This window comes from Oryx dammah, unplaced genomic scaffold (genome assembly GCF_014754425.2).
Source record: "Oryx dammah isolate SB20612 unplaced genomic scaffold, SCBI_Odam_1.1 HiC_scaffold_21, whole genome shotgun sequence".
Lineage (NCBI taxonomy): Eukaryota > Metazoa > Chordata > Mammalia > Artiodactyla > Bovidae > Oryx > Oryx dammah.
The window spans coordinates 45,248,084-45,274,271 of record NW_024070205.1 but is presented as its reverse complement, the minus strand read 5'-3'; the positions used below and the strand labels follow the sequence as shown (position 1 = coordinate 45,274,271).

The 26,188-nt window shown below is 37.2% G+C and overlaps 1 protein-coding gene across 2 annotated transcripts; it reads left to right on the top strand.

The window, feature by feature from the left end:
- Window positions 1-25,872, top strand: FH (fumarate hydratase). 2 transcript variants are annotated; one of them, XM_040263571.1, is made up of 11 exons: window positions 18-182; window positions 6,478-6,612; window positions 7,502-7,629; window positions 9,742-9,852; window positions 11,550-11,726; window positions 13,862-14,044; window positions 18,194-18,359; window positions 19,889-20,092; window positions 20,855-20,982; window positions 22,874-23,027; window positions 25,503-25,872. In XM_040263571.1, exons 3-11 carry the CDS (start codon window positions 7,567-7,569, stop codon window positions 25,643-25,645), a joined length of 1,329 nt encoding a protein of 442 aa, XP_040119505.1. In that variant the 5' UTR covers window positions 18-182; window positions 6,478-6,612; window positions 7,502-7,566; the 3' UTR covers window positions 25,646-25,872. The 2 variants fall into 2 exon arrangements, with proteins under 2 accessions (XP_040119504.1, XP_040119505.1); XM_040263570.1 differs by lacking the exon at window positions 7,502-7,629 and having other exon boundaries at window positions 1-182.
- The last annotated feature ends 316 nt before the right edge of the window (window positions 25,873-26,188 follow it).

Sequence of the window (26,188 nt, the reverse complement as noted above, 5' to 3'; positions counted from 1 at the left end):
TGTGGAGGCGTGGCCATAACGCCCGGAAGCTCTACCAAGGCCGCCGCGCTATGGATCGCGCGCTCCGGCTCCTCGCGCGTTCGCGTTTACTCTCGCGGAATCTAGGTTCCGCCCCCAGCCCTGGCCTTGGCCCGGGTGGCCCGGCAGTCCTCCTGCTTCGGCCTCCGAACGCCGCTCGAATGGTGAGCTCGTGCTGCCCGACTGCCCTGGCCGCCCGGCGGTGACCTTCAGGCCTCCCGCCCGCCGGCCTTAGGGTCTCGATACTGGCCCATGTGTTGGAACTTCGCTGCGGGCCCGGGGCGCTTCCTCAGTTGGAGGAGCGCTTGGGAGGGGCGGCACCTGTGGGCGAGAGTCACGCCGGGGCCTCCTGGACCATGCCCGTGCCGCGCTCACTTCTGCGGCGACTGCCCTTGCGAGGATGCTGAGGTGGACGGTGTGAGGAGGGGGCGGCCACGAGGTGGGACAGTGTCAGGAAGGGGCAGCTCCGCCCCTGCCTTTGGTGGGCCCGGCTGAATCCAGCCCCTCGGAGCTAGCTTCTGGGGTCACAGCTGAGCAGTCGGTCTCCAGGAGGGGTTGGAAGGGTCTTGTGAACCTAAGAGATTTTACTTCTCATGAAATTGGCCATTTGGTTTGTGAGATTGGTTTTCCCCACGTAACTTTTGTAAAACCTGGAAATATGAAACTGGCAGAATGTCCTGAAGTACGTTGGAGGAAATTGCATGGGACCTAACTTGCTGAATCAGCACTTTTAATTGAGGCACGCCCTCCAAGGAACTAAACGTCCAATTTCAGGTTGGATACCCTAACTTAGGAGAAGGCAATGGCACCCCACTCAATACTCTTGTCTGGAAAATCCCATGGATGAGGAGCCTGGAAGGCTGCAGTCCTGGGGTCGCTGAGGGTCGGACACGACTGAGCGACTTCACTTTCACGCACTGGAGAAGGAAATGGCAACCCACTCCAGTGTTCTTGCCAGGAGAATCCCAGGGACCGGGGAGCCTGGTGGGCTGCCGTCTATGGGGTCGCACAGAGTTGGACATGAGCGACTTAGCAGCAGCACCCTAACTTACACGAGCGCTTTTTCAATTTAGAAAGTAACCTCCGGAAATTTGGGCTTTAGTAAATAAACATTGAATAGGTATGCTCACATGTGTATTATCAGGAAAAGTTTGAGAAATAAATGCTGGTTTAGGAAGGCTTACTATTTTGCCCTATTCACTCTGATTTGTGCTTTGAGCTTTTATTCAGAGAGATGTGACTTCAGACTCTATTCTGTTACTCAGAGTTGGGATTTTGGTCAGGTTAATACTGTAATACATACAGTATTATGTAATACATAATACGTGAAAATAATTACAGATACTCAGCAATGTTGTTCCTGTGGAAATTCTTTGAATTTGGGACATGGTGAGTGCTTTATTAAATGAATGCTTCCATCTAGGGGATTTCAAAGGCCCAAGACATTTTCTGGACTATACACTTTAAGATAATTTGATGACGTCATTATATCTGAAACTAGAAATCAAGGATGCTTTATATTTCTGCAACTCCCTGATCGAATAATTTTAGTGCACTTTAAAGCCTTTTAAAAAGTTATTTTTCACTTATTTAGTGTTTTGTAAAAAAGGAATAAAAGACTGAAGAACTGAATCTATCCTGCTGTTAATGTTAAAAAAAAAAAAAAAAAAAAGGCACTATCTCGCTTTTAGTGTTGTAGTGTTAGCTAATATCAGGTGAGGATAGATTTTTTTTCCCCCATAATTCTAAATACATCTTTGCCCTGTAATCTTCTCAGCTCCAAAAGCTCCGAGTTGATCTAAGTTTTTCTTGTTCCTAGTGTTAAGAAATAAACTATATTCAATACCCAGTGACAAACCATAATGTAAAAGAATATGAAAAAATATATACGTCTGAGTCACTTTGCTGTACAGAAGAAATTAACACAATACTATAAATCAGTTATAGTTAAATAAACTTTTTACAAAAAGAACTTCAAATAACCCTAAATGCCCTAAATTACCTTTCGTCTCAGTTAAGAATACAAGTTCATCAGATAGGAAGATTATGTTGAATGCCCCCTGTGTGTGAAGCAGTCACTGTGGGTGCAGAGTTTAGACTGCTTGTGTGCCTGCATCCCTGCTCAGTTGTGTCCAACTCTTTGCAACCCCATGGACTGCAGTCTGCCAGGCTCCTGTGTCTATGGGGGTTGCCACCCCCTTTTCCAGGGATCTTCCCAACCCAGGAATCAAACTCATTTCTCCTGCATTGGCAGGCAGATTCTTTACCATTGTGCCACCTGGGAAGATGTTAGAGACTACTGCAGCATGTTAAGTAAATAAAGCAGTTATTAGTAAATAAGCAAAGATGTCATGCACAGTTAATTAAAATGTGATACTGAGGAGAAAAACAGAGAATATACAGTGGAGACCTGCTACATGATACTGCCTTGGTAGCATGGTGGACAGAGAAGTTCTACATTTTTTAAAGTTACTTCATCTTCAAGATGGCCATCAAGTCTGAAAACATGGATAATACCTTACTCTACATTGTAGTACAGTATCAATAAACCACTTATTACATATTTTTCAGTATTTTAAGACTTGGTAGTCACCCTGTACTTTAAGAACTGAAAGACTTTAAAAAGTCTTTTTAGAGAAACTGGAAACCCAAACACAATGAAGTCACATTTGGGATTTTTAACCTCTTGAGATAGTCTTTCTGCCTAAGAAATGGTTTGGATTTTCTTGAATTCTGAAATATTCTTTGAAACCACCTAAGGCTGAGAATGTGAAAGGCATTTTACATTTTATTTAAGAGATATCATGTTTTAGTTAATGGTTATCTTACACATGCATGGGGATATATTATAGGCCTAAGGCCTGTACCTTTTTACTAACCTTTAGACGCTTTAGACTCTGATAATTCTCCAAGCCAGGCTTCAACAGTATGTGAACTGAGAACTTCCGGACGTTCAAGCTGGATTTAGAAAAGGCAGAGGAACCAGAGATCAAACTGCCAACATCTGTTGGATCACAGAAAAAGCAAGAGAGTTCCAGAAAAACATCTTATTTCTGCTTTATTGACTATGCCAAAGGCTTTGACTGTGTGGATCACAACAAACTGTGGAAAATTCTTAAAGAGATGGGAATACCAGACCACCTTACCTGCTTCCTGAGAAACCTGTATGCAGGTCAAGAAGCAACAGTTAGAACCAGATGTGGAACAATGGACTGGTTCCAAATTGGGAAAGGAGTACATCAGGGCTGTTTATTGTCACCCTGCTTATTTAACTTATATGCAGAATACATCATGAAAAATGGTTGGCTGGATGAAGCACAAGCTGGAATCAAGGTTGCAGGGAGAAATATCAATAACTTCAGATATGCAGAAGACACCACCCTTATGCCAAAAAGCAAAGAAGAACTAAAGAGTCTCTTGATGAAGGTGGAAAAGCTGGCTTAAAACTCAACATTCAAAAACAAAGATCATGGCATCTGGTCCCATCACATCACGGGAAATAGATGGGGAAACAATGGAAACTGTGACAGTCTTTATATTTTTGGGCTCCGAAATCACTGCAGGTTATGACTGCAGGCATGAAATTAAAAGATGCTTGCTCATTGGAAGAAAAGCTGTGACAAACCTAGACATCATATTAAGAAACAGAGACATTACTTTCCTGACAAAGGTCTATCTAGTCAAAGCTATGGTTTTTCCAGTAGTCATGTATGGATGTGAGAGTTGGACCATAAAGAAAGCTGAGCACCAAAGAACTGATGCTTTCGAACTGTGGTGTTGGAGAAAACTCTTGAGAGTCCCTTGGACTGCAAGGAGATCCAGCCAGTCAATCCTAAAGGCAGTCAGTCCTAAATATTCATTGGAAGGACCAATGCTGAAGCTGAAACTCCAATACTTTGACTACCTGACTCATTGGCTGGGAAAGATTGAAGGCGGGAGAAGGGGATGACAGAGGATGAGATTGTTGGATGGCATCACTGACTCAATGGACATGAGTTTGAGCAAGCTACGGGAGCTGGTGATGGACAGGGAAGCTTGGCATGGGGTCACAAAGAGTCAGAAACAACTGAGGGACTGAACTGAACTGAGACTCTGACTGATAGCATGTGAACTTGGAGACCACCTCATCAATTCCAGGTTACTGGAGTTAGTGGATGGTAATCGTACTTGAGATTTCTAGGACCAAATAGCTATCACACTGCAATGCACACTGGCCATATTATCCTTTCATACTTCTCTTGGAGGGGAAGCAATTGTGAATAAAGATGCATCTCCCAGTACATTGGGAAATTGCAGTTTGTGCCTGCCCTATGCCTAGCTGGTTAGACTCTTTAAACGTCTCCCAGAAATTCTGTTCTCTGAATTATGGGATATAAAGACATGATTTAAAAAAAAAAAAAAATTTTTTTTTATAATAATGGATTTTATAATTAAAAACTTATTTATATTTAATAGATTCCATCATAACCTCACTTTTTCATCAAAAGCACTGATAATTTTTTTCATTAATTTAGTTGAGCAGTCCTCTTCTTCTTGCCTAAGCCACTGGGAAGAGATAATGTAAGAAGGTTTTGAAAATCATACATGTGTTTTTCAAACTTCAGGTGGACTCATTAGTGGATGGAGAAATCAATGTAGTGGACGGTTAACAGCATTGAGGTTTTGACTGAATAACATAGAAAATATGAGGGCAGGACAGATTGTTTCACAAAACTTTTGTTTCTGGCTTGTGTGTATATACATGTGTGTTTATGTATAATATAAAGGTTTTTTCTTCTGTAGGTCATTGTAGAGAGCCAAGCTCTCTTCAAATTACTGCTTCTGCCGTGGGTGCCAGAGTGTGAAATTTTGTCTGCACTCTTTGAGAGGGGAGTTTCTATTTCCCACAGACCTCTGGCCAAAAGTGAGGCCTGTGGCCTCCAAAGCCAAGGAACTCTTCTCAGTGCAAGACCCCCAGGCTAGGGACCCTGACACTGGACCTGGACCTCTTTCTCCTGGGGGAGAATCTCAATTGTAATTATCCTCCAGTTTGTGGGTCAACTCCCCCTAGGGGAGTATAGGTCTTGACTTTACTATGTCTTCACCCCTCCTACCTATTTTGCCATGATACCTATATATCTACAAATCAATCATTGCTCTGTAAATAATCATAATTTTGGTGTGCCCATGAGAGGAAATGAGCTGAGTCTTCCTTCTCTGCCATCTTAGCCACTCCTCTCCTCTGCAGACTTTTAGGCAGAAGAAAAACTTGTACCTCATTGATTATACTTCTGTATTTCTCACTAGATACAAGGATATTGTTCTTTTCATACAATTTAAAAAGTTTTATATAAAGTTTTTTTGTTGTTGTGAGATAACTACAAAATTATTTTTTTCCTATTCAGAGGACTATTTACTAAAATAAGATTACTTTGCTAGGTGTTTTTAAATCTTTTGAATCATCTGATCATCTTTATTTTATAATTAATGCAAGGTGAACATTAATTAAAATTCTGAGTATCTCTGAGCTCTCTTTAAAATAAATATATATAGATTCCAAATATCTATTTTTTTTTTTTAAATTAGTATAAGTTGATGTACTTGGTAGAATCTTACGTTCTCCATAGAAGAGATTTTGGGTCATGGGTTCTTATCCTGGGGAATGAGTTGACTTCAAGGTATAAACCCCTTAAAATCATATATAAGATTTTACATATATTTATGTTAATTTTTCTAGAGAGATGATCCATAGCTTTTCTTGTATTTTCAAAAGGTTCCAATACCCTGAAAAAGGTTAGGAACTGATCTGGCTCATGTCTGTAATTACACTGTTTACTGTAATTATAGATTAGAAAAGCTGACTTGATGAAGATGACACAGCTATCAGGTGATGGGCCATCTCACTGCAAAGCCTGGAATATTTTGTGTTGCACTAAGCTATCTCTCATGCATAATATTTGTAGACAATGGTTGAGCTTTGGTTAAATATATAATATTTTCAAACTCTAAAAGTATTGTTCTTAGGTTATTTTCCAAAGTTCTTAGTAAAATCGTAGATCAAAGATTGACCAATAATAGGCATATTCCTGAATTGGAAAAGATTACTCTTTTGACTTCAAAGGCTTTCTTTATATTTATCATGTGCATAGTGTATGAATCCTAGAATACATCATTAACATCTGTATTAATTTGTGTGACTAAAATTTTCAAGAAAAAAACTGGAAGTGGGGGAGAACAATGAGAATCAAAGTGGAATTTTTTTGTCTTTGTGGTACTTAAGGATTTCTCTTCCCAGATATGATGTTTCCTATATATTGGAAACATATTTCCAATTATTTTAGAATTATAAATTTATATTTCCAATATTAAAAATTCCCAATTATTTCCAATAATTTCCTGTGTATTTCCTGTATATGATGTTATTTCTCCTGATATTTGTTTTCTTTTCAAGCTGTAACAGTGTCTTGTCTTTATTTTTAGGCAAGCCAAAATTCTTTTCGGATAGAATATGATACCTTTGGTGAGCTCAAGGTCCCAAATGATAAGTATTATGGTGCCCAGACTGTGAGATCTACAATGAACTTTAAGATTGGAGGCATGACAGAACGCATGCCAGTAAGTGGCTTTTGTGGAAATGTTGGCTTATTTTAGATGAACTAGGCATTATTCAATATTATGAGTTATAAATTACCTTATAAATATTTTACAGTTTTAAAATGTAAAGTCATTTTGAGAACTAGCTACAAAGCTAGTAATAAAGTGTTTCTCTCTCGTTAAACTTTTTCAAGTTTAGTATGCTAGTGTTTTAACCTATGACTTTGAGTCTTTTGGATTTTTATTTGATAGAACTAAGTGATTTGTCTTTCATTCTTGCTTGGATTTTTCATATTTTTACTAGAATGTTGTAGTTTGTAAACATTTTTAATTTTGATTCTTCTTTATTGATGTAAAGCTTTTAAGAAACTGATTTAAAAGAAAACTTTTTTTAAACATTTTATTTTGTATTGTGGTATAGTTGCAATATATTTATACAATTAATCAAAGATTAATAAATATTAATACATTAATATGATTAATAAAGAATGCTGTGATAGTTTCAGGTGAAGAGCAAAGGATCTTAGCCATACACATATGTGTATCCATTCTCCCCCAAGCTCCCCTCCCATCCAATTTTTCTTTAATATTATACTTTCTATCTATCTTGGCTTCAGTTTGTAGAAAAGTGTACACTAATTCATAAAAATACTATTTGTCATGATGTCTGGCATATAGCATAATATATAAGTATTTGTTCAGTGCTACATGAATGATTTAATGATGAGAAAACTTTCTTATTTGTATGAAAACAAATATTTCATACAAACATATATGAAAACCATATTTCATTAAACCCTTACCTTAGAACTAATCTTCAGTTAGACCTGATATGTACTGCTAAGAAAGAAAAAGTCTGCCAGTTAGAGTTGTGTCATGTCATTGATTTGAAGATACATCTTGATTTCAGAGATGTTAAAGTGTGAAAAGAATTGACGAAATATATTACATATCCTACTGGAGGCCAACTAGAGTATGAAAAATAGCACAAGAATGCAGGATAGGCTAGTAGGCCTAGAAGTCCCCAGGCCTCATCTGGTGAGATACTGCTACCTTTATCTTTTAAATATACTTTGTATCTAAACAGTAATTTTAACTTCCATATTTTAGCTCATTACTAAGATTTCAAGACTGAATCTTGACAGGTTCATACACCTTTCCAAGATGCAGTGGATCTTCTTAGAAAAATATCTCTGAAATTGTCAACCCACAGCCAGTCTAATGGTGAGGGCCAGACTACATGGTTGGGAGAGAGAGGGTAGCAGCTGATCCTGAATATTCTCATATAGTTCAACTCCTGGGGTTAAAAAGATCAGTCTTAAGCAATATTGATTGGAGTAAGCGTGGCTTATGTTTTGATTTTCCTGCTTCAACCAGCAAGGTGTGTGGTTCTGGGGTGGCGTCATTGCTGCTGCTGTACCAGAGACAGAGCAGTTTTTTGGATCTGGACAGGTGTCTGTGAAAGATGGATTCAAGGGCTATCAATTATCTGGATTAATTTTCTGAACTACATAAGATATAAAGCAGACTGTTTGTACCTGAGGTCCTTAGGAAAACAAAACCAAAAAAAATTTATAGACTGCTAATCTGAGTAAAGAATAATGAGACCCTTTCATCTCCAATGATATATTTACCATTTTGTTTTCGTAGTGCCAGTGAAACTCTGTACTGTGACCTTTTTTTATTTTTATGCATCCACAAACACCGTGGGGTCAGTCACTCCATTTTGGTAGCCAGAGTTGATTGGCATTTGGTTGTGACTTCAGCATTGGTTTGACCCACTGCAGTGTTCCTGTAGAAAATGAAACTCATTTGTTTTCATGTGTAATCCCTATGTGTCATATATCTCCATTTCATTTGGGTAAAACACTTATAATGTTTTAATTTTAATTTCCTGGATTTAGCAGGATATACTCTGAAACAGATTAGTGCTACTAACCATGGGGAAGACAGGGATGGTGCACTGTGACAGACTGGTTCCCGGTCCCTCACTAACCCCCAGGCTCTACGTGTGGCCCCCCACCCCTCACACCCTCCAGCCACCACATTTTCATTCCCTTGATGGTTTACTGTGAAGAGGCTTTTTAGTTTGACGTAGTCCAATTTGTTTATTTTTGCTTTTGTTGCTTTTTCTTTTGGACTCCTCCAAAAAATCATTGCCAAGACTGATATCAAGAAGCTTACCACCTATGTCTTCAAGAGTTTTATGATTTCATGTCTTATATTCAAGTCTTTAATCCTTTTTGAGTTCATTTTTGTGTATGGTATAAGACAGTGGTCCATTCTCATTCTTTTGCATGTGGCTATCCAGTTTTCATAGCACCATTTTGCTACCTTTATTTTACTTGTTATTTTATTCTTTTCTAAAAAGAAGGAAAAATTATTACATAGCGTGGAATCCAGTGAGGGGAAATAATGTTGTTGTTCAGTCGCTAAGTGGTTTCCAACTCTTTAGAGACCCCATGGATTGTAGCCCACCAGGCTCTGTCCATGGGATTTTTCAGGTAAGAATACTGGAGTGGACACCCATTTCCTTCTCCAGGGGATCTTCCCAAAACAAGGATTGAAGCCCCTGTATTGGCAGGTGGGTTCTTTACTATTGAGCCACCAGGGAAGCCCAAATAATGGTATGAGTGAAAGTTACTCAGTTGTGTCTGACTCTTTGTGACCCTATGGACTGTAGCCAACCAGGCTCCTCTGTCTGTGGAATTCTCCAGGCAAGAATACTGGAATGGGTTGCCATTCCTTTCTCCAGGAAATAATGGTGTAGGCTGTTGAAATGGTTGAGTATCGTTTGTTTTTAAATATGTGATGTAAAATCATGTGTGTTGTAATATCTTATAAAAAATAGGACAAATGGTATATTGTACATCTGTGTGAATGTGTGTATGTGTGTGTAGGCATACATACATATCTGTGAAAAGTCATTGTATTTGCTTTTTGTTTGGTTGCCTGTACAAATAGATAAATGATGGTTCTTGGTTTTTATATGCCTATCTTTAATCTTTCTCTATATCCTAAACATTTTAATGTCATAATATTATTTAAGTTATTGTTTTCTGTATAATGTTTGTACCTGCATAAGATAGTAATTTTAAATTTTCATGCTTAAACTGCAAATTGAGATATTTTTCTGATTAAAAATTTTAGATCCCAGTTATTAAAGCATTTGGCATCTTGAAGCGAGCAGCTGCTGAAGTAAACCAGGATTATGGTCTTGATCCAAAGATTGCTAATGCAATAATGAAGGCAGCAGATGAGGTAAGAGGTGATAAGAGTGTTTACTTGATGGCATTAGATCCCTGTTATCTTCTGGATAATGATAAGCTCTGGCCTGAGGAAGGTGAAGTCCCCCACTTGTGTCCCGACTCTTTGCGACCCCATGGACTGTAGCCTACCAGGCTCCTCTCTCCATGGGATTTTCCAGGCAATAGTACTGGAGTGGATTGCCATTTCCTTCTCTAGGGGATCTTCCCTACCCAGGGATCGAACCCGGGTCTCCTGCATTGTAGACAGACGCTTAACTGTCTGAGCCACCAAAGACACTGAGGAAAGGGGCACTGAATTCTTGAGTTAATGTGTTTTAGCATAGGATGACAGTGTTATTGTTTGGTGAGGATATTAATATGATCCTTCAAATATATATTGTGGCAAATTTTCTGGATGATTTTATACCTTTCATTTCTGATTCTCTTTACTTTTCCTTGTAATTTATATAGTTTAAAGATAAGTTTTTGAAGAGGCACTCTTTGAACTTATATATTTGATTTCTTGTTTTATGTATAAATGATTCCCTTTAAAACTAGTTGGTTGTTTGATAATATGTGTGCAGAATGTAATTTCACTCTTCCACCGATAACAAGATTGTTGTGCAAAGATAAGCAGAGATAACAGTTTAAAAGCTCTAGATATAATGTTCATTGCAGTACTAATTTTTACAGCAGGTATTTAAACAAGTTAGATTGTGAAGCCATAGAAATTTAGTTTTTTAAAGAATGTCATAGAACAAAGCCTACCATATAAGAAGTGGGGAGGAAAGATTGCAAAATGCATGTATTGTATGATCCCAATTTTATTTAGAAAAAGTGAATAGAAAACATGTTTGTCTGCATATATACTCCCATCACTTGAAGTAGAGACTAGAAGGAGATGCCAAAGTTCTAATCATCTTTATTTCTGAGGGTAGAACTATGATGACTGTTACACGTTTCTTCTCAGAATTTTTTACACTAATCACCTACTATTTTTATTCAGTTAGGAAAAAAGTTTTAGTTTTAAATGAACCAGTTTTTTTAAGGTAATAGATTTCTAACATGCACGCTGATTTTCTTAGCTTAAAACTAAAATCATTCCACAAGATGAAGTTAAGCACTCACTTTCCCAGAGAACTTAAAATTAAAAAACTAACTCATAATGCAAAAATATGACAAAAATAGAGACAAATCTAGACATGTTTATGTCTGAGCTTGGAGGTTGCTACTCATGGGACATTTGTGGGATGCAGTAGCTACTAGTGAAGTCACACTGTTAAGTCACTTGTTGGTTATAATGCTGACTCTGGCTGTAACATCTGTTGGGTATTCCTGCTGAGTACCAACAGTGAATTTATCTAGAGACTTAACACATTTGTCAGCATTAACAAGTGGCCCTGTCTGGATATTACAGAGGGCAGTTGGAGAAATAGAAGAAAGATATCTTTGATTCAGTTTTCATTTGGGATCAGTGAAATTTTTATGCCATTCACAATAGATTATCTTTCACCTTTTAAAGTAGCAGTGGTTACACTGCAGAAGCTTCAATTTGCTCAACAACCAGGAACTATAGTAGCACATGAAAAAAGTGAGTGTCTTTAAAATAGTACTATGAATGATGCCGGCAATCATTTGATTCAAACAGCTTAATGAACATAGAATTTTTCTTATTTTTTAAAATACATTTTTTAACATTTTGTTCTGCAGGTAGCTGAAGGTAAATTAAATGATCATTTTCCACTCGTGGTATGGCAGACTGGATCAGGAACCCAGACAAATATGAATGTAAATGAAGTCATTAGCAATCGAGCAATTGAAATTCTGGGAGGTGAACTTGGCAGCAAGAAACCTGTACATCCCAATGATCATGTTAATAAAAGCCAGGTCAGTATACGACTTCTTTTCCTTGTATAAACTGAAAAGAATCCTGAGATTTTCCTTGTAAAACAGGCATTAACTTTTGACAGGGAGGATTAATCCTGCTTATATTCTTTAATGGAAAGGACTTCTTTTATGTTCTTCTTATTTATTTTAAGAATCTTGAGTCTCTGTCTTAAATTTCATGAAAAGCACCTTTAGGGGGTAAAAATCACTTTTAGGATACTTGAATTTAGTATATGTGTATATTTTCATTGATTTATATTTTTAAAACTCTTTCTTTTGAAAAATAAAATTATTTATAAGAATTGCAAAGATATTTCAGAGTTTCTATGTACGCTTTACCCAGCTAACCTTAATGTTAAATATTTTACATAACCCTGGTACATTTGTCACATGAAGAAATTGAGATTGGTACAATACTCCTAAGCAGGCTTTATTAGTTTTCTGTTAAAGTCTTCTTCTTTTAACCAGGATCCAGTCCATGCTCCACATTGTATTGTCACCACATCCCCTTAGTCTCGTCTAATCTGAGAGTTTGCCTTTTGTCTTTGTGACTTTTGAAAGCAGTGGTCAGATATTTCATAAAATGTCCCTCAATATAGGTTTGTCTGTTGTTTTCTCATGATTAGACTGAGACTGTGGATTTTGGGGAAGATTGTTAAGAAATGAAGGGCTCTTCTTGCATCATATCAGGGGTACATGATAATAGCACAAGTTGGTACTGGTGATGTTAACTCAAATCACTTGGTTAAGATGGTGTATTCATTTTCCAATAGCCTATACTCCAGCTACTGCACTTAAGCTCTATTTCCTACAGGGAGGAATATCAAGAAATTTTTGGACATGTGTTAAAATAACCATGAAATTAATAGAGAACTTTGAGGCTATGAAAACAGCCTCTTTTTCCCCAAACTTTTGCCTATTAATTTTTAACATTCATCAGAGGATCTTGTCAATAGCAATTACTGCTGTGATGTTTTAATAGTAATTTTCTTTGCCCCTCTTTCTTTTTGCATTTATTAATTGAAATTTTTCTGTAAGGAATATTTGTCTTCTCTCTCCCCTCAGATTTATTTCTTTATTTAATCATTTATGTATGTAAGCATGAATTCATTAATATTTTTTAAAGTTATAATCCAGTATTTTTGTTCTTTATGTTGCTACTCATATTGTTCCATAAAGCCATAGCATGTTGGCTCCTGTGTCCTTTGAACATGCCACCATCCATTTTTTATTTTTAAGGCACTTATTTTTTCTACTACAAGATGCTCCAGGCTTATCATCTTGTATTTTTCCTGTGCTAACCCCGCTAAGCAATCATTTTTCCACAGACCTTTTGGAGGATCTTATTGGGAAGTGAGATTTAAAAATCAGGATGTGGGTACCTAGTGTAATTTAAAATATAGGGAAGTTTATTTATTTATTTTTCCCCATAAATGCATGGTGTGAAGGATTTTGCAAACCTAGGACTTGCATTTCAGTATGAGTTTATCTTTTATGTATACTGAAGTCTGAAATCTACTTCAGAATAACCTAGTGTGTATGGTCAGTAGAGGACTGAGGTGGAGTTAAAGATAACATCGTAATTTAAAAGTACAGGTTTACATTTGACAAAAGAGCATGGTGTTTAGACTACCTGGTCAGGTTCCAGTTCTGCCAACTCTAAATACTTTGGCATGGCACATAATTTCTTTGACAGATTCTGTTCTATTTTTAAAGTGGTGACCTATCTCACAGAATTTTCCTCAAGTTTAGTGAAGGAAGAAATGTTTGTGAAAGACTTTATGTGTTATTTAACTGTAAGATGTTTTATTACTGCTATCCTTACATTACATCTGCTAGGTGTATTTCTTTGTGTCTTGCTGTTATTTATTAGCAGGTAGATATAGTAATATGTAATACATTCATTGTAGGTGGTGTGTGTAATACAAACCTAAATACCTTCTGTAAAGGAAATCAGGTTTCTTCTTTTGCTTCTTATTTGATCCTAAGTGACTTGGCACACATAAATATAATTGAATACTAAATATGCCACGTTTTGAGTAGTCACTTAGTGAGATTTTTAACTGAGGCATTCAAGTTTGTATTTTTTGTGTATGATTTAACATTTTATGTTTCTTTTGAAAACTTTCCGACAGAGCTCAAATGATACTTTTCCCACAGCAATGCACATTGCTGCTGCAATAGAAGTTCATGAAGTGCTGCTCCCAGGACTACAGAAGCTGCATGATGCTCTCGAAGCAAAATCCAAAGAGTTTGACCAGATCATCAAAATTGGGCGTACTCATACACAGGACGCTGTTCCACTTACTCTTGGGCAGGTATGTTGAGTGTGATTAGATTTGGTTCCATTGTGGGCTTGGTACAAATGGCCAATGTATTACCCTCTAAATCACACTGGTTTAAATGGCCAAGTTTATAACAGTTCAGTTCTGCAACAGAGATGATTCTGCATTAACCTGTCAGTGATTCTTATTGGCATCCACTCAGGAGAAGAGCAGGGCATACTGGTTATGAGCCAGATTCCACATCAGTCCTCTTGAGTTTAAATCTTAGCTTTGCTATATGCAAACTATTGGACCTTAGGAAACTTAGCTTTTCTTTGCTTCAGATTTTCTAGCTGTTCAGTTCAGTTCAGTTCAGTCGCTCAGTCGTGTCTGACTCTTTGCGACCCCATGAACCGCAGCACACCAGGCCTCCCTGTCCATCACCAGCTCCCGGAGTTCACTCAGACTCATGTCCATCGAGTCCATGATGCCATCCAGCCATCTCATCCTCGGTCGTCCCCTTCTCCTCCTGACCCCAATCCCTCCCAGCATCAGAGTCTTTTCCAATGATTCAACTCTTCACATGAGGTGGCCAAAGTACTGGAGCTTCAGCTTTAGCATCAGTCCTTCCAAAGAAATCCCAGAGTTGATCTCCTTCAGAATGGACTGGTTGGATCTCCTTGCAGTCCAAGGGACTCTCAAGAGTCGTCTCCAACACCACAGTTCAAAAGCATCAGTTCTTCAGCCCTCAGCTTTCTTCACAGTCCAACTCTCACATCCATACATGACCACAGGAAAAACCATAGCCTTGACTAGACGGACCTTAGTCGGCAAAGTAATGTCTCTGCTTTTGAATATGCTATCTAGGTTGGTCATCACTTTTCTTCCAAGGAGTAAGCGTCTTTTAATTTCATGGCTGCAGTCACCATCTGCAGTGATTTGGGAGCCCCGAAAAATAAAGTCTGACACTGTTTCCACTGTTTCCCCATCTATTTACCATGAAGTGATGGAACCAGATGCCATGATCTTCGTTTTCTGAATGTTGAGCTATAAGCCAACTTTTTCGCTCTCCTCTTTCACTTTCATCAAGAGGCTTTTTAGCTCCTCTTCACTTTCTTCTATAAGAGTGGTGTCATCTGCATATCTGAGCTTATTGATATTTCTCCTGGCAATCTTGATTCCAGCTTGTGTTTCTTCCAGTCCAGCATTTCTCATGATGTACTCTGCATAGAAGTTAAATAAGCAGGGTGACAATGTACAGCCTTGACGTACTCCTTTTCCTATTTGGAACCAGTCTGTTGTTCCATGTCCAGTTCTAACTGTTGCTTCCTGACCTGCATACAGATTTCTCAAGAGGCAGTTTAGGTGGTCTGGTATTCCCATCTCTTTCAGAATCTTCCACAGTTTATTGTGATCCACACAGTCAAAGGCTTTGGCATAGTCAATAAAGCAGAAATAGATGTTTTTCTGGAACTCTCTTGCTTTTTCCATGATCCAGTGGATGTTGGCAATTTGATCTCTGGTTCCTCTGCCTTTTCTAAAACCAGCTTGAACATCAGGGAGTTCACAGTTCATGTATTGCTGAAAACCAAGAAAATAATATCTCTTTCATAGAATAGTTATGAGGTTCAAATAAGCTAATTCATGTAGAATGCTTAGAACTATTTCTGACACATTGTAAGCACATATTGATGTTAGCTGTCATCATATTCATCAGTATCATTATCATAATTTCTTCCTTTGTCTCTCTTATTCTAAATTAGTAAGTTGTTTAAAAATTAATTTTAAAGTGGTTCAATGTTTTGGCCACATGTAAAAGAGGTATTACTCTTTTCCAAAATACAGAAAGCATTTTTATGTTTCCTTATGATGGCTCAGAGGGTAAAGCGTCTGCCTGCAATCCGGGAGACCCAGGTTTGATCCCTGGGTCAGGAGGATCCCTTGGAGAAGGAAATGGCAACACACTTTGGTACTCTTGCCTGGAAAATCCCATGGATGGAGAAGCCTGGTAGGCTGCAGTCCATGGAATCGCAGAGTCGGAGACTACTGAGCGACTTCACTTTCACTTTCAGTGATACTTTAAAGAATGTCTAATAGTACACATTGCAGAGGAAATACAAGGAACGGATTTTGTCTCAGTAAGCTCACCACTTTGAAGTAGGACATACACAAATTCTATATCAAGTATCAGTAACAGTATTTTTGCAGAAATTCAAGTTAGTTTGAGAGTTTGGCTGCTGGTTATTTGGAAAGATTTCATTTGTAGTTTTGTTCATCTGATGGCAAACAATGGAAAAAAACATGATCATTTACCTTAAATTTATGACAGCAGGAATAAGGAAAACTGGAAATGATTAATTGAAGTACACATGATTTGACTAAATTAAGGTTAGTAAATTAAGTTGCTTCTTAAGCTGTATCTTATTTCTCTTTACATCATTGGCTCTTCAGTTCAGTTCAGTCGCTCAGTCGTGTCTGACTCTTTGCAACCGCATGAGTCGCAGCACGCCGGGCCTCCCTGTCCATCACCAGCTCCGGGAGTTCACTGAAACTCATGTCCATTGAGTTGGTGATGCTATCCAGCTGTCTCATCCTCTGTCGTCCCCTTCTCCTCCTGCCCCCAATCCCTCCCAGCATCAGAGTCTTTTCCAATGAGTCAGCTCTTCGCATGAGGTGGCCAAAGTATGAGTTTCAGCTTTAACATCAGTCCTTCCAGTGAACACCCAGAACTGATTTCCTTTAGAATGGACAGGTTGGATCTCCTTACAGTCCAGGGGACTCTCAAGAGTCTTCTCCAACACCATAGTTCAAAAGTATCAATTCTTTGGCGCTCAGCTTTCTTCACAGTCCAGCTCTCACATCCATACATGACCACTGGAAAAACCATAGCCTTGACTGGATGGACTTTTGTTGACAAAGTAATGTCTCTGCTTTTCAATATGCTATCTAGGTTGGTCATAACTTTCCTTCCAAGGAGTAAGCGTTTTTTAATTTCATGACTGCAGTCACCATCTGCAGTGATTTTGGCTCTACCACACATAAGTTCTAAGGAGATACAGTATCTGTTTTTGAAACTTTTGAGTATCCCTCTGGTTTCTAGTTTTTTTCCTATTTTTTTGTGTGTGTTAACATGTAGGAAAACCGTTATATGCTAAAGTCCCTTTGGGCTATGACTCAGCTTCCTATGTAAAATCATTCTTTGTGACAGAAAGTTACATTTTTCTGTTTATCTTACCAGAGGCATTTATACTTGCTTTTATTGAAATAGTCTTTTGAGTTTCTTGAGTGTAATTTTTTCTCTAATGTATTCCTTAAGTGAATTAACCTGGTATATATGTAAGTGATAATAGATCAGATGGAAAGAAGTTGTATCTTCCAAAAAATGTTTTCTTTAGAGCAGTGTGAAATCCCAGTACTAATCAAAAGTATTCATGGTTTTTCAGTATTGTTAGACAGGGGAAAGGAAAGATAGATTGAGTGTAACCATATATCCTGGCTTGCTCAGTTGAGTTCTAGTTTATGTCCTCTGTCCTTGCATAGTTCTTAATAGGGCCCTTGCTGTGTTCCAAACATGATGATTTCTGTGGTTACTTTACTTAAAGTATGTTGTACTTTGGGAACCAGTGTGGCATTCATAGCAGAATTAAAATGCATCATGAAGCTACCCAGGGTCTTATTCTACCCTGTTACCTTCTTAGGCTGTTCAGTAGGTCACTTAGCTTCTTGAGACCCTTTAAAACACCCTCAAATTCCACGTCAGGTTTTTTAACTGAAATCGTATGGAGGATATTTCTATGTTTGCATTTTTCTTGAGGAGATTCAGTTTTTTTCTTTCTTCAAGTTATTTGAAATATACCAACAAAATAAATCATTTGCATATAAACCAATAATTTAATCTAGTAAAGTTGGGGTTTTTTTTAATGTTTATTTCCTGTGTTGGTTTTCTTTGTTTTCTATTAAGAGTAGTTTATGAGTAGGTTGCATGTTGTTATCAGTGGCATTGGCTACCTGATAGGTTTATAAATGCCCTTTCACCCTTGTACATTGCTTATCATATGAATTAATATAATTGCCACTTGAGTAGCTTCTAAGTTTGTACCTGAGATGTGTTTTTTAAAAACTTATATTTAATGCAGTTAGAGTGACTTACATGCCATTAGGAAATTGTATACTCTCTTATCTTAATTTCTTCATTTATTTCAGGAATTTAGTGGTTATGTTCAACAAGTGAAATATGCAACAACAAGAATAAAAGCTGCCATGCCAAGAATTTATGAGCTCGCTGCTGGGGGCACTGCTGTTGGCACTGGTTTAAATACTAGAATTGGCTTTGCAGAAAAGGTTGCTGCAAAAGTGGCTGCGCTCACAGGTAGGTGATAACATGTCTTACTACTCATTACCATTAGACCAGTCTGTGTTTTTCTGGGTGTTTCTGCTTTGAATTCTTACAGATTAAAGTTAGAAATAATACTTCCCCATCAGTCATCTACTTTGTGTCTGTTTTAGAAGTTGTGATATTAATCCTGGTATTTTAAAAAAGTTTTCCCTTTGTAAGTTCATACAGCATGTAATTATTAAAATCTACTAGTGCTAATTTCATTTACTATCTGGTAGTATTCAATTATTTTCCATTTAAAGCTGTTTTAGGCTTCCCTGGTGGCTCAGTTGGTAAAGAACCTGACTGCAATATAGGAAACCTGGGTTTGATCCCTGGGTTGGGAAGATCCCCTAGAGAAGGAAATGGCTACCCACTCTAGTAATCTTGCCTGGGAAATCCCATGGACAGAGGATCCTGGTGGGCTACAGTCTATAGGGTCACAAGAATCACATGACTTAGCAACTAAATCACCACCAAAGCTGTTTTGGATACTCTTTTTCAAAGCAGGAAGAATCAAATGATTGGTGAGAAATTGATTTGAATGACAAATATGTTAGAGATTGGCTGGCTTAATTTCTTTTTTCCCTATGGTATACTGTGACATTTCTTTGAATTAATGACCTTTTTGAACTGTTAATAGAGCTATTGTCTCCAGAAAACTCTTATTAACATGCAAATCTTAACAGAGAGCACAGATAATTCTACATTTCTTATTATTGCTTACTAGCAGAGATTTGACTTTTAATTAAACTTTAATCAGTGAGAATTGTAATATGGGGTCTAGAATATGTAGATCTTTAAAAATTTGAACATGGGAGCGACTGAGACTGTCTAGTTCATTTTGACTTCCTAATCTCTCAGAGGAGCTTTGTAAGTCCTGGCTAGAGAAGAGAATGCATGTGTGCTCAGCCACTTCATTCGTGTCTTTTGCGAGTCCATGGACTCTAGCCCACCAGGCTTCTCTGCCCATGGGATTTCCCAGGCAAGAATACTGGAGAGGTTTGCCATGCCTTCCTCCAGAGGTTCTTCTCAACCCACGGATCAAACTTGCAGTTCTTACATCTCCTGCATTGGCAGGCGTGTTTTTACCACTAGCGCCACCCGAGAAGCCCAGAGACGAGAATAGGATGCCTACAATGGGGGGGAAATTGTACTAGAAAAGGAGTTTGGAATTGAGTGGAGTGAATTTTACCTACTTTTCATCTTTACTCACGGCATCACACACATGTGTTTGCAATATCAGAATGCTTTTTTGTTTAGTATTTTATATTTCTTTCAACATTTATTGTACTTGTTTTATCTTTTAAATGTGCTAGTATCATTAGATTCCTTCTACTCCTTAGGACATCTTGATGAAATGTAGAGAAAGCTTGAGTCTTAAGCATTTCTTTCTGAAGTTGAATTTTTATTCTGTTTTTGCTTATGTTCATATACTGACAGTTTCTGTTGAACTTGCTGATAGTAGAAAAATGTTTAATTTTACCTGTTAACTCATACAGGTTATTGATTTTTTTCTTCAGGCTTACCTTTTGTCACAGCTCCAAATAAGTTTGAAGCTCTGGCTGCTCATGATGCTTTGGTTGAACTCAGTGGAGCCATGAATACTACTGCTTGCAGTCTGATGAAGATCGCAAATGATATTCGTTTTCTGGGTTCTGGTCCTCGCTCGGGACTGGGAGAACTAATTTTGCCTGAAAATGAACCAGGAAGCAGTATCATGCCAGGTAATCATGTAGCTGGCTCCCAGGTGGCTCAGTGGTAAAGAATCCACCTGCCAAGCAGGAGATGAGGTTCGATCCCTGGGTCAGGAAGATCCCCTGGAGAAGAAAATGGCAACCCACTTCAGTATTCTTGCCTGGAAAATTCCATGGATAGATGAGCCTGGTGGACTGTAGTCTGTGGGGTTGCAACTAGTTTGACATGACTTAGTAACTAAACAATGACAATCATCACATAGCTGGTAAATGTTAGAACTGAAACTTGATTAGAACCCAGGCGTTCTCATCTACAAAGCACATCTTTTTTAGTTTTAACATGATCTGTAAGTAGATGGGGACATGTGTGGCACACTTGTTTCAGAATGTGTTTAGAGCTACCTTTGATCAGAACTTCTGGGAGCATCACCAACAATATAGGAGAAAACAATTTTAGTAAGTATCGTGTATTCTGATTTCCACATTAGAAAATGTGTAAATAGTTCTGTCTTTCACAATCCAAAGCAAGTAGAATTCTAGAACAGGCCATTAAAGTGATCTTAATGGGTTGAATAAAAAGAATTACATTACATGTCTCTTATTTCATTTTTTGCTTTGGGCTTTGGCCAGTGAGGTATGGGAGGCTACACAGATATGGTTGGGGCCTTGCTTTATTATATGTCTTGCTTTTCTTTCCTTCTTTTCCTGTTTATTTGATATAAAACTTAGTTTTAACTCATACTTGAAGCCATCGGTGTGTTTCATGTGGTATCTTTGGTGGTTTTCTTGAAGGAAAGGTGAACCCCACCCAGTGTGAAGCAATGACCATGGTTGCAGCCCAGGTCATGGGGAATCATGTCGCTGTGACCGTTGGAGGCAGCAATGGACATTTTGAGTTGAATGTTTTCAAGCCAATGATGGTAAGTTTGTTATTTTTAATGTCTTTGACCCAAAGCTAGTTATCTTGGTTTTTGTCTTTCATAAAGATTTCTTAAAGTTCGTTAGGTACTAAGATAATATGAGTAGCAATTGGAAGTCAAGCATATATTAATGTTAGAGGATTAATCCTGGATATTTAATTAGGTGACTTTTAGCTTAAGTAATCGATGGTTTGCTTTTTATAACAGGAAGAAAAATTCTGGAAGTGGGTTATAGGTTTCTTTCTTGTCCCTAGCCACTGGGGACGCCAGCTGCTAGAAATACGTTCTAGCTCCTCAGTTAACAGAGGAAAGAAACTCTCCCTCCATTCTGTCTCCTTCTCAGACTGCTGCTTTCTTCCTCTCCAAGTTCAGCCGTTTTAAAGGAATCCCCACTCTCACTTGCATATGCACTGCAGTTGGGCTTCCACCCTTGCACTTGTATTTGAATTGTTCTTGTGGCACTGTTGAGTCCAGCAGACATGCCACGGCTCTTAACTGCCATCTGACCTAGACTTGTCCCTTGAAATACTTTTGTCCTTGGTTTATTCACTAATTTCTACCTAGTTCTCTTCCCTTTCTCTCTCAAGGCTTTCATTGGTTTTGCTCTTCCACATACCTTGAAAACATTGTGTCCACTCAGTGTTCAAGTCTGTTCTTTTTCCTTCATCTTCGTGAAGATGGAACAAATGGCATCATCTTTTATCCAGTTTCCTCAACTTCAGATAATGGAACTGTTATCATTTAGAGTCCTTTATTTGTGTGAAGTGTTATATCTAAATATATACTAAAGTCTTATTTCCAGTTTGTATCTGGTGTGAAGTCTGATTTTAATTTGATGAGAACATGCAAATGACAAATATTATGTTTATTCATTCACTGTATTCATTAAATATTGATTGAGTACTAGTCTATGTCAGGCACTATCCTGGTTGCTAGTGATAGAGTAATGAACAAAACAGATTTTTTTGCCCTTATGTAATGTGCATTTTAGTGGAAAATAGAAGACAGACCAAAGCACATGTCATATCAAAAAGCTTTTCCTTTCAGGTCAGATTCCAAATAGTTAACACCAGCTGCCTGGCAGATACATGTGCATAACATTAAATGTCTTGCAGTTTTTTTTTAAAAGATCTGTTTTGTTTTTAATAGAAAGTAAGTCGAAATAATCAACATTTGCCATATAATAAAGTCGTTAGTATTAAATTAAACCTTGGAAGTTCTGTGTGAGTCCACTGTTGGAAGTACTGTTTTCAGACCCTAGGATTTTAGACCAGAGAGATTAGGATGTGGATATATATATATTTATTTTAATACATGTTGGAAATGTCACCAAAAAAATGCTAAAACTAATTGACGTAATACTGTTTTAAAATATTGTGTGCAAGGTTATTTTCAAGTGACCATGGAATATTTGTTTTGTGAAGTGTAAAAATCATGCTGATCATTAAGAATTGAGAAGCCCTAGCTTCGCTGATTGCCTCACACACATGCTGAACTTTCCAACCTCTGCATCTTTGTTTCTCTTTCTTTGCTTGAAAGATTCTTTTTCCATCTCTGGCTATTTCAGTTCCCTCCATCAGTAGAACTTCATCAACTCCTACAACTGGAATTTATTTTTCTTTCTCTGCATTCTTTAACATTTCATACCTGTATTTTATAATACCACGGACTATCTTGTGCTTTAGTTATTTGTGTTTATGCCTTTTTACCTCTTAAAAGAGCACTTCTCCATCCTCAAATGTTTATAGTTTCTTTCATATTTTTGGGGGGTATGATTCCTTACAGGTTGTAAGAGTGCTATATGTTAATTGAATTATATTCATTTATGAACCAGCAAATGTGTTATTGAACAAAGAAAAAGCTAGGATTAATAAATATGTCTCTCTCTCAGATTAAAAATGTGTTACATTCAGCCCGACTGCTGGGGGATGCATCAGTTTCCTTCACAGAAAACTGCGTGGTGGGAATCCAGGCCAACACAGAAAGGATTAGCAAGCTGATGAATGAGTCCCTAATGTTGGTGACAGCTCTTAATCCTCACATAGGTATGTGTTTAAAGAATAATAATGCCATTTTGAATATACAGGTTAAAAGCTGAGAAAGTTTTAAGACTACTGGATCAATGTTAGTGAACAACAGATTTCTTTTGAACATTGTCTTAAGACATTTGGAATTGTTTTGAAAGATGCTATATATATATTTTCTATAACCTTTATGGTATAATATTTCTTTCAAAAACTTGATTGATTATACTTCATTTTATTTGAAATGTGGCAAGTTCAGAAGTAGAACTTAAAGCTTATTTTAATCTTAATAGAATTTAGATACTATGGGACATTAAATTCAGATACTGAATATCCTCTCAGTTTGTATTGTTGGGACTTGCTTACTAACAACACTGAATGAACTCATTTTTCTACCTTCTCTAGATGTTACTATACTTTTTTTGTTGTTGTTTTATTAACTCAGAAATGGGTTAAATTTTTTAAAAAAGGGTTATGTATGCATTTCTTATAGGGAAAGGGGGGAAATAGTTTGTCTAAAACTGTGGCTTTTGTGTTGCAAGCCTTTTCCAGATTTATAAATATTTCATTATATAGATTAAAAGTTGTTAACTTGGATTATAGATCGACCATAATGATCCCTATTAAATACACTCTTTTAACTCATAGATTTTGAGGCACTCATTTCTTTATGTTATAATGTATTAAAAGCCTTTTCCCACCATTTCCTTACTGCTGAGCTGAAGTTATTAATGTACTCTTTGGTTTTGTACATTAGAACAAGTTATGATGCAGTCTTTTGGTGTGATATGAGTACTGTTTTAAAATAGTCTTCAATAATCCTGTACTTTCAAGGCTGATTTTATATTCTTGGCTTCATGTTGAGCTATAATTTCAGTCTTATAAAGTTAGAGCTCATGACTGCTTCAGGTAGCTGTGAGCCCAATATGCTGTCTGTTTTTGGAATAGTATGAAAAATAGCAATAATCCTGGATTCTTTTGAAATTATTTTACCTTAGCATTCAGCTGGAGAGATATACAGAGGAACCCAAAGGTTCATGGGAGAAATGTTTCACCATGTTTATATTCCAGAATTTGTTACTAAAATGTTTAAATTAGAGATACTCCTAAAGCAGAATGATTGATATCTTTCTTAGAGTCAGTTTAATGTGAGGTAAAGGCCGTTCAAGGATAAGTGGGCAAAAGTACACCTGACTGGTGACAAAGCATGAGCCTTACAACTCCACATCATGGGTTCTGACTGTGCTCGTTATGTGTAACAGATAGTCATGTTTTGGGGACTTGAATGAAAACTGAAAGGGTTAGCGTAATGCATAGACTTTAATGTCATTATTAACTTTAAAGTATGGAATGTCTAATATTAACCCCAAAGGTTTAACATGAGAATTCTTTAAAAGTTGATCAGTAAATGCCCATTTCAACATGTTCTAGCATTCAGTGTTAATTTTATATTAACTATGTCCATAATGTTTTATAGGTAGATTAATTGATACTATGCATAACATCTTATATGTGGTTGATAATCACACAGGACACATAACATTTTGTAGGTGGTTAGTAATTGCACATGACACATAACATTTTTAAAAAATACTTATTTGGCTGCACATCTTGCTTAGTGGATAATCATTGCAGACTTCTCTTTGTTCATACCCCTCTAATCTTGTTTTTTTTTTCTCCTTCATTGGTTTCATTTTTGTTAATTTCTCTTTTTGGTTTTTGCCATTTTAAAAAAATTACATTAAATCAAGATAACCAGAATTTCCCTGCCTCTATTAATTTTAAAAGCAAATAACTTTGATGTAAACAGTAGACCTGTGACCTCTTGTGCAAGTATATGTTTGTACTGAAACTTCCCTACTTGTACTGTGTAATGTCTGAAGAGTGCAGAACAGAAAGAGATGCTGGAAGCTCTGAAGGTGTGTGTCTCCTCAGAGCCCTGCCTGCTCCTCCCTCATTGTGAGAGGACTCTCCTCTCTTTTCCCTCTTAGATCCCTTTACCTTCACCACAGTTCCTGGGCATGCAGTCCTATATTTTTTGTACTCCTGCAGCGTTGAGCTTATTAATGCTTTGTTAGATAATTATTTTTGGTTAAACGTACTATTGAAACAGCAAATTTATACTACCCAGGTGTATATTTCTATGTCTTGGTGCTAAATGTGTATGTGTGTGTGTAGAGAGAGATGTCTATGTGTATATATTTTCCCCCTAATGAAAATATCTGGATTAGTGAACATTTCTGTTTAGGGACACATCTTATAGAATGTGAGGTACGTGTTATTTAAGAAAAGTAAAGAAAGGTTTTATTCTGTATAAGAAATGACAGCTATCAAGACAACCCACTGCTAAATATTTTTAAGATTAAAAATGTTTACTTAAGAGGTTGGTTCAGTTCAGTTCAGTTGGTAGCATCAAATAAATACTAATGATTTTTCTTGCTTTAGAAAGCCAAGTTTCACTACTAACTCCTATGTACCTTTTAATTTTTTCTTCAGGGTATGACAAAGCCGCCAAGATTGCTAAGACTGCACACAAAAATGGATCAACCTTAAAGGCAACTGCTATTGAACTTGGCTATCTCACTGCAGAGCAGTTTGATGAGTGGGTAAAACCGAAAGACATGCTTGGTCCAAAGTGATTTAAATAAATTTATAATAAAAATGATTATATCATATAAAATAAAAAGTGATACAGACTCCTTATATTTCTTAAACAAAAATGGATAAATGTGAAAGAAAATTGCTATTGAACTTGACTCTGTTTAGCAGAGCAGTTTGGTCAGTGTATAAAACCCCAGGACATGCTAGATCCAAAATGAATTTTAAAAGTGTCAAATAAAATCACTAAATTGTATAAAATCAAAAGGAAAACAGACTTATTTTTCTTTTATCTTAGTTGACATAGTTGAATCTGTGCTTTTTGTGTATGGGTGTTTACCATTTCAGATGTTTTGTTAAGAGGCACGTGAGTTTTTAGAGTTTTCATTTTTTTAGTTGGTGTTGTTTAAACAAATTTTCATATAGTAAAAAAAGGACCTGTGAGCTCATTCCCAAGTTATGTCTTCAGACATCTTTTATTTTCCTGTAATTTGGGAGCATAAGCTGACCAAGCTTTTGCCCTCCTAAGTGAGAATGTGAGTCTGTGTGTGTGTGTGTGCATGCACATATATAGAATATTTATA

Coding starts and splice junctions, on each gene's coding strand:
- FH (XM_040263570.1), top strand. CDS start 51: ATGGATCGCGCGCTCCGGCTCCTCGCGCGTTCGCGTTTACTCTCGCGG. Junction 9,853..11,549: donor TAATGAAGGCAGCAGATGAG/GTAAGAGGTGAT, acceptor TTTGTTCTGCAG/GTAGCTGAAGGTAAATTAAA. Junction 11,727..13,861: donor ATCATGTTAATAAAAGCCAG/GTCAGTATACGA, acceptor ACTTTCCGACAG/AGCTCAAATGATACTTTTCC.